The sequence below is a fragment of the Microcaecilia unicolor genome, chromosome 1 (assembly GCF_901765095.1).
Source record: "Microcaecilia unicolor chromosome 1, aMicUni1.1, whole genome shotgun sequence".
Classification (NCBI taxonomy): domain Eukaryota; kingdom Metazoa; phylum Chordata; class Amphibia; order Gymnophiona; family Siphonopidae; genus Microcaecilia; species Microcaecilia unicolor.
In genome coordinates this window covers 203,426,905-203,435,426 of record NC_044031.1, presented here as the reverse complement: position 1 = coordinate 203,435,426, position 8,522 = coordinate 203,426,905, and the positions used below count along the sequence as shown (strand labels likewise).

Below are 8,522 nucleotides of genomic sequence, written 5' to 3'. Positions count from 1 at the left end.
TATTAGTGTTTAGGATAAAATGGGGTTTTTCATTATTTAAATTAATATATTCTGGTTTGGATATTGTTGGTTTAGTGGAGGATGCAGACTGCAAACTCTGACAATCCCCAGCAGCCCTCACTGGTTTGCATTCACACAACCATAGTTAAGTTCTTGATTTTGGATTTCAGTTGAAAACTTTCATTCGGCCTCTAAAGTAAGATGCTTGTAACTTCACCATACACTGGCATTAAACATTTAAGAGAGATTAATCAGCTCTGTCCAGCATGGATTTAGTAATATTCTGCATAAGCAATGGATGATTCTAAGTGTAGTTATATTTCATATTAAAACCATAAATATGTATTTTACAGCTTGATTTGAAGGGTTACAGTAGCTTAAGAGAGCTAAGTATTTTGTCAGAACTAGTGATCTTCAGATTCTATTTTATAGCTATTTTTATGCCAAACACTTTTGATACTATTTACAAAGGTGAACTCGCAACAGCAAGGCAAGATAATTTGCAGGGGAATGATGTATGTAGGACTAACTGAATTGAACTTTGGCAAAATCGATATTGATGTTGAGTATAAAAAGATCGGTACAATCAGTACAAAGGGAAATAACTCGGAATTACCAATGCCACATAAAAAAGATACAATATGGGGACATTTTCCATGTTATAAGTGTTCCGTTTGTAATATTAATTTGACAAGCAAAGTCTTTGTATATCCTACGAGTGGTGAGAGCTACGAAATAAGACATTTTTCTAATTGCAAGACAGAGGAGGGGAGGATATACTGTACATATAAACTCTTATTGCAAGAAGAACAAAGGTTCATCTTCAGATTTAAGACTGTAGCACCCAATGGTCTAAATCATGAATCAGATATTTCAGTATTTTTGTAAACAAAAGGGATGTATATATTGCCACATATATCTTTAAAATATTGTCCAATATTTTTAAATCACAGTTGTTGACTCATTTTTTATTTACATAATTGTCATTACTTTTTTCCATTTTTTCATGATAATATGAAAATGTTAAAGCTTTCATACTGCTATACATTTTTGCAAATTTTAACAAGGAGGAGTTCATAATTTAAACATTTTTATGGCATACGATCTCGTTTATGGTATTTTTTTTTTCATAATTTGTTTTCCATTTTTTATGATCATAAGTAAATGGTCAAGTTTTGCTATTGCTATTTTGCTGACTTTAATAAGGTGGAATTCATATTTGAATCATTTTTGCAGTACTTGATACCAAGTCCATGGTCTTCCTCATTGTCAATGATGTTTTTTTCATCATTGAAATGCATCCAAGATGACCACTGGAACACATAGTGTTTTTTCAAAAATTTTAGCGATTTGGGAAGGGCACTTGATGCTTTATTGAATTTGACCCTTTATTTTGATTTTCATGGCAATTTTTATGTCATCGTCATCAGACTTTAAACACTTTTTTTTTAGAAGCACTTACTGCTTCCTCAAGAGGAGGCATAAATTACAGAGGGCATGCCCCCAACAGGTACTGCATAACTGTGGCACTACTTTGTGGTAATGTTTGTGTTTAAAATACCCTTTAGCAAAGGCCGTAAGTTTACCTAGACCATCCCAGCTGCATAAATAACTGACCTTAATTAGGCTAGATTTAAGAGAAAAGTTTCTGTAAAAAGTTAGGTTAATTTGGGGATAAAATTGACCAGTTCTTTACCTGCTGCACAAGGCTTTGAAAATTGACCCTTATGTTGAAACTTCAGACCTGTAGAGCTAACTGGCAAATCATGCTGCAGCTCCTTACTTCTCTCCCTACACCCTTCTTTTGAAATTCCATTCATCAGATAAGGCACTATTACCTGTATCCTTTTTTTTCCACTGTGAACTCTAAACTGTTCCATCTTGCTGCCCTGTATGCCTGGAATACACTTCTGAGTTTATACATCATACTCCAGCTCTGGCCCTAGTCAGATTCAGACTAAAAGCCTACCATTTTGAGGCTGCTTTTAACTCCTTTATTCACTTGTTCAATATTCATGTTTTTAATCATTCCCATAATAAATATAACTTCTTATTTGTTTACTCTGTCTTGAATGTAAGCTTGGAGCAATGATTTTATACAGTGCTTGCATACATCCAATAGCACTATAGGAAATGTTTACTAATTGTAATAAATCTCTGTATTTCTAATTTGTTTCCTAATATGAAATGAATATTATATTGAATGAGCTTGGGCACAACCATTTAGTTAACAGACAGACAGCTTTTATAGTGTCCCAAACTAGCAAAGGAACAATATGCTGGTATACTAATTGAAAGTAGATAAATCATACAGTCTCTGAAAGGAATTCATATAGAGCAGGTTTGCTTTGGCGCACAAGCTGAATGTTACAATTGTCTCCAATAAAGAGATACATTAGGCCTTTGTCTTCTTTATGCCCATGGTCCAGATTAGAGGGTTGTCTGTTTCCACAGTCACTACACCACTTCCATTATAGGTGTTGGAGGTGCTGATTAGTGTTCCAAACTTCAACACACTAGTGGCTGGAGAGATAAGAAAAAAAAGTGTTATTTGCTTTTAAATAAAGAGAAGGCAGTTGGTTAAACTCACAACCTCCTAAATTAAAGGCAGTTTTATTTTCATATTGATGATACATAAAAACTCTTCACAAATGTATCATGCATTTTTCCTTATTGTACAGTAAGAACTTCAGGGGGTCTTTTACTAAGTGGCAGTAAGCCCAACATGGGCTTTGTGCTCGCTAAACAGAAAGTACTTCCGGGCTACTGCAGCAGCACAGCAGTAGTTCCCATCCCCAACGCATGCCATTTCAGGTGCTACAAAAGTATTTTAATTTTTATAGCGCTGGTGGTAACTGGGCAGTGCTGCCCAGTTACCACTGGGTTAGCATGGAAGCCCTTATCGCCACCTCAATGGGTGCTTCACTTGCCACACAGCCATTTCTTAAAAAAAAAAAAAGCCTTTAACCTGCTGTGGTAAAAGGAGGCCTCAGCATGCGTAATAAACACCCCCCTTTTGCCGCAGCTTAGTAAAGGGACCCTCAGTTCCTTAGCGCCAGCAGCAGATGAATCCAAGGACTAGTGGATTGTGACCATCTACTAGCAGGTGGAGACAGAGCACTGAAGTGCCTCATGGGATGGAATGCTCCCTGGCCAGTCAGTACTCTCTATCTCCAGCAGGCGGATAGAGTTTCTCTCCATGTTCCTGGCTTTTTCTGCTGCTAGCTCCTGGCCTACTTGGGTTTCAGTGTAGCTTTGGGGTGTTCGACTAAACAGCACCACCTTTAGGGGGTATAACGGGTCATCTTTGGTCCCTCCTCCACCCTGTGCCACTTTCCTATCTAGCCTTCTTTCTCCTTCCTCATTAAAAAAAAAAAAAAGCGCACTGTTCTGATTGACTGCAGTGTTGAGTTTCTCTCACTGTACAATGATGGGCAGTGGAGGCATTCTTTGGTTAGAACTGGGCACTGGAGAGTTTGGGTCACCATTGCAGCAGCTCCAAGGGCATCAGACAGATCTCCTGACAGCACTTCTTGTGTGGTGAGTCTCTCTAAAATCTCTTCACTGACACCAGGGCTCAGTTTCTGTTCCTGTTCTGTGGATGGCTGCAGCGCTTGTTAAGCACTGCTTCCACTGTGGTAAGCGGATGGGACAGTGTCTGGGGGACTGTGCCGCTTCCCTGATGTCCGAGGGGGCCAGGACCTCTGAGGCCTTGGTAGTTTCCCGTGCAGCTGAAGTGCGCATCATTTCTCCTGCACTAGGCAACATGATGGTAGCCATTTTGCAACATGAGTCTGGGTCCATGCTGCTGACTGCTGGTTCTGAAAGTCCGGCTGTGCAACTAACTTTGTGCTTATAGACTCCAGGGGAGAGGTATCGGAGCCTCTCTCTCCAGAATTCGTTCTACTTTTACAACACGCCTATTTATTGAAGGCATCAGGGCAAGCTGTGGCTCCGGGTTTGGACCACGCAGGGCTCCCAGTGGTGGATCCTGCCCCAAGAGGTGTCACTTGACTCTCTTTCTGAAGGACGGACTCTGGCTCCCCTTTCCTCCTTTTTCTCTGAAGGGGTTCTTTCAAGCCCTTCCATACAGGAATGGGGTGACTTGGAGGAGGAAGAGCTTATCCAGCAGAAGTCAAATGATCCTTATGCAGTCTGAGTGTTCCATAAGTAGCTGGCTTCATTACTAAGGCTCTCCAGGTCTTCAACATTTTTGTGCCTGACTTGGCTACCCTGGCTATTTCAAATCCTAAAATGATTAGCACCCATTGGCCCCCTCGCTCTTTTCCAGTGCATGAGGCCATGCATTAGATAATTTCTGCGCAATGGGTTATGCCAGATCCCTCCCGCTTTGGTCTTATGGCTTGGCTGTGGAGCAGGCAAAGTTGAGGAAGAATGGGTATTCTCCAGAGGTATTGCTATGCTGCTTCAGGCAATGAAGCGATCTACCTCGGCGGCTTATACACACGTGTGGAGTCTTTTCGAGTCGTAGTGTGCAGATAGGGTGATTTCTCCATTTCAATCTTCTCTTCCACAGATCTTGGCCTTTTTGCAAGATGGCTTGGGGAAAGGTCTGGCTTACAGTTCTTTGAAGGTGCAATTGGTAGCACTGGCCTATTATAGAGGCAGGCTGCTTCATTTCTCCTTGGCGTTGCATCTAGATACTGTGCGTTTTTTGAAACGAGTGAGATGACTTAATCCACCAGTATGCCCTCCGTGTCCAGAGTGGAGACTTTGGTACTGCAGGCCCTTCAGAGGGCTCCTTTTGAGCTGTTGCATCTCTTCATTGATCTGACCCTCAAAGTGGTCTTTCTCATTGCTGTATTGTCGGTGCGCTGAGTCTCAGAGCTTCAAGCTTTGCCCTGTTGGGATCCTTTTCTCTGCTTCTGCCCCAAGGGACTGACAGTGCGCATAGTTCCCTCTTTTCTTCCTGTTAGTGTCTGCCTTTCATCTTAAGCAGCTGTTGTTTTCTTTCTACTTTTCAGGCAGACAGGTACCCTCGGGACTATGGCTCCCTGCGCCTTCTTGATGTTCACTGTATTCTTCTTCATTACCTGAAGGCAACCATTGAGTTTTGTTGGTCTGATCATTTGTTCATACTTCACGCCGGGTCTCGCAAGGGGGAGGCATCAAAAGCGACTATTGCTCTATAGGTGCGGGATGCTATCATTTCCACATTTGATAGCAGGTAAGCCGCTATCTACACAGGCGGTGGCCACTTCGTGGGTGAAGGTGCATTTATTTTCTTTGGATGAAATTTGTAGGGTGGCCACATGGTCGTCCATTCATACCTTCTCCAAGCATTATCATCTGGATGTCTCTGCTCACGCAGACACTACTTTCGTCAGATCTGTCGGCGAGAGCTTCGGTTTCCCATCCTATTTCAGACTGCTGTGCTACGTCCCACTAGAAGTTTGGTGATATTTTTGAACTTTTTCAAGAAATGTTCCACTAGATCTGTTTTTTTTTTGTTTCTTTTTTTTGGGGGGGGGGGGGGGGAGGGAGTGAGCTTACTGCATATATGTTTTTGAAATTAGAACTTTTTTTCTTTTTTTGTATTTTTTTTATATAGAAAGGTTTATTAATTTTTTTTGAGTATTGAGTAATCGTGGGGGGGGGGGGGGGGGTCATATTTTTCCTGTATGTTTTTTTTTTTGTTTTTCCTCTTTTATTTTGATGCTTCAAGTTGTGGCAGGCTCAATATACTTTGTCTTCCCAATGGCCACAGGGAAACTTCAGGAGGTGATATTTATTGTGAATTCTGTGGCAAATTCTGTGAAGGGGTCTCTGTCCTGGTGGACAAGTCAATCCAGTCTGGACCAAGGAATACCCTTTCAAATTGCACAAATTCAAAACACTGTAATGACAGATGCATCCAACCTGGAATGGGTTCTACAACCAGGGTCTATGGTCTACTCAAAAAAGATGTCAGCAAATAAATCTCCTGGGACTATATATCATGAGTAACCAGATAACTTACAGCTCTTTCCGCCTGAGCACTATCCAGATAGTGCCAAGGTGGTAAGAGAAAATACCCAGCAGCTGTATCCAGTTAGTGCTGTTTATCTTATCTTATGGTTTATATATCGCTTAATCCAAAGAAATGGTCCTAGGCAGTTTACAAAGTATATCAAAAAGGTATAACAGTTTAACTTTTACATAAAATAGATACATCATAATAAAAGAATATAACATTCTGACAATTAAAGAAGCTAAAAGCTAACAATTTAACAACTAACAATAAAAAGAATTACAAAGCTCAATCAAACTGATAGGATAAAAAAAAAAAAAACTCTTGAGGCATAAAAATTCTCAAAAAGATAAGTCTGCAACATTTTCCTGAGTTCTACAGGCAAGTTATTCCAAGCAGAAACAGAACCGATGGAAAAAAGATGATTTCCAATGCTTAGAATACTTCAGCCCATTAGGAAAGGAAAAAACAACATGCACCCATTTCTAGAGCGACTTACATTCTCAATAGAAGATGATGAGTAATTCAGTTGTACAGTTAGAGGAAGAGGAGGAAGACCATGAGGCATATTTTCAAAGCACTTTGGGAGGCTAAGTTCCATATGTTTCTATGGAACTTTGGGAGGCTAAGTGCTTTGAAAATAAGCCTCCATATGTCATTTTATAAACATAACACATTTTAAAGAACACTGTGGCGCATATAGGAAGCCAATGACAAGATTTCAACTGGGGGGGGGGGGGGGGGGGGGGGGGAATACACTATCATATCTAGTACATCAAAAAAATCAGCCTCACATCTGTATTTTGAAGTAGTTGCAGTTTGGACAGTAATTTCTGTGGCAGACCAAGATATACAGAGTTACAAAAGTCAAGAATGGATAGCGTCATAGCCTGTACCACTAAAGCAAAATCTTTTTCATAGAAATTAGAGCAAATTGATCTAAGCTGCTTAAGTTTGAAAATCACTCTTAACCACATTATCAATTTTAATCTCAAAAGATAAGGTTGAATCCAGAAAAACTCCCAACAGACTTTGTGACTTTTAAGGTCACACCATCAGATAAAGTAACCATGCTGAGAATATCAGTCAAAGAATTACTGAACCATAAAATGGTCATTTTGTCCACATTCAGCTTAAGGAGATTGTCATGAGCCCATGTCTTAATCTTAATCTGAAAAGAAAGCATTTGGTTAGAGTGTATGTGAGCCGACAAAAATATCATCTGCATAAGAGCAAAGAAATGTATCAGCAGCCATGGAGATGGTACCAATATCTGACAAGAACAAATTAAATAACAAAGGGGAAAGTGGTGACCCCTGAGGGACGACACAGAGGACTCCAGATATTAGAGTGGACACCATTCTTTAGGATACGGTAAGTACGATTTGTTAGAAACCCCCTGAACCAGCTAAGTAGAGAACCACTGAATCTCACTTCAATAAGCTTCTTACGCAACTTTGAGTGATCTAAGAAGTCAAAAGCTCCGGATATACTGAATTGCAGAAGTATTATCTGTTTGCCCAAACTTTGGGTTTTCCAGATCATAGCTAGCAAGACAAAGAGCAGAGACTCGGTATTGTGCTTACTTCTAAAGCTGAATTAAGTACTGTTTAGGCACGAGTATAGCTCAACAAAATGAGAGAGCTGCATCCCTACGAGCAAGTGATTCCATCAACTTAGCAAGAGCTGGTATAAGAGCAATTGGTCAAAAACTTGGGATAAAAAGAATCGGTGTTAATAAAATATGAGCCCTAGTCTGAGGATAAACACCAGCACTCAAAGTAGGATTAAGCAACAAACTCACTCACAGAGGAGGCTCTTTTTTCATGTGGCAAAAATTATGTATAAGAAACTAAAGAATATGCTCTGAACAGCTATACGAGTTGACTATGTTAATATCAATAAATATATATTAAATGATTTTAACAGAGAGGCCTCAATAGCCAAGGGTACGAACTCAGTGGACACACCTGATGAGACTTTTATCATGGGCCGACATCCTCCGATGAAAAACCTACAGAGTGAAATTGCTCAAACAATCTGTAGTAAAAAACAGAGGAGGTGTAAACTAAATCACTAATTATCAAGATTATAAACACAGTCAACCTCAATAGAGCTTATTGATATAATAATATAGTCGGAAGAGAAAAAATTATCTTGAGAAAAAGGTGACTAAATATAATTGTAAAAGCTCAACAATAGCTGGAGTATTTAGCTTCAGACCTGGGAAAGAAAAAATCCACATCTGGGAGGCGCCTCCGGTAGAGTTGTTTTACAAACAGTCAATTTCTTGATCTCTTTCAATTTCTCTCTCGACAGCCATAGAATTCTCACTGTTTCATTACTTCTTCAAGAGAGAATACAGACGTCTTCCGCACTGCATATGTATGCCACAAAATTCTTGTAGTGCAAAGGTTTTTGACAATTGCTTTACCCATAGCTAAAAAAAAAATGGACTTGGCACAATTTAAAAAAAAAAAAAAAAAGCTTCTAACTTTCATAAAAGTAAGGCTTCAATGTAGTAGCACCTAAAAGTGCAGGGTCACTAAAT

General features: G+C 39.8%; 1 protein-coding gene across 6 annotated transcripts in view; it reads right to left on the bottom strand.

The window, feature by feature from the left end:
• Positions 1-1,980: 1,980 nt before the first annotated feature.
• Positions 1,981-8,522, bottom strand: part of TPK1 (thiamin pyrophosphokinase 1) — a 453,486-nt gene continuing 446,944 nt past the window's right edge. For 4 of the 6 annotated variants that reach the window (XM_030203717.1, XM_030203723.1, XM_030203748.1 and 1 more), the window contains one exon: positions 1,981-2,523. In XM_030203717.1, coding sequence (XP_030059577.1) covers positions 2,396-2,523 — 128 coding nt within the window. In that variant the 3' untranslated portion in view covers positions 1,981-2,395. The remainder of the gene's footprint in view (positions 2,524-8,522) is intronic. The other 2 variants (XM_030203733.1, XM_030203741.1) reach the window with 1 other exon arrangement.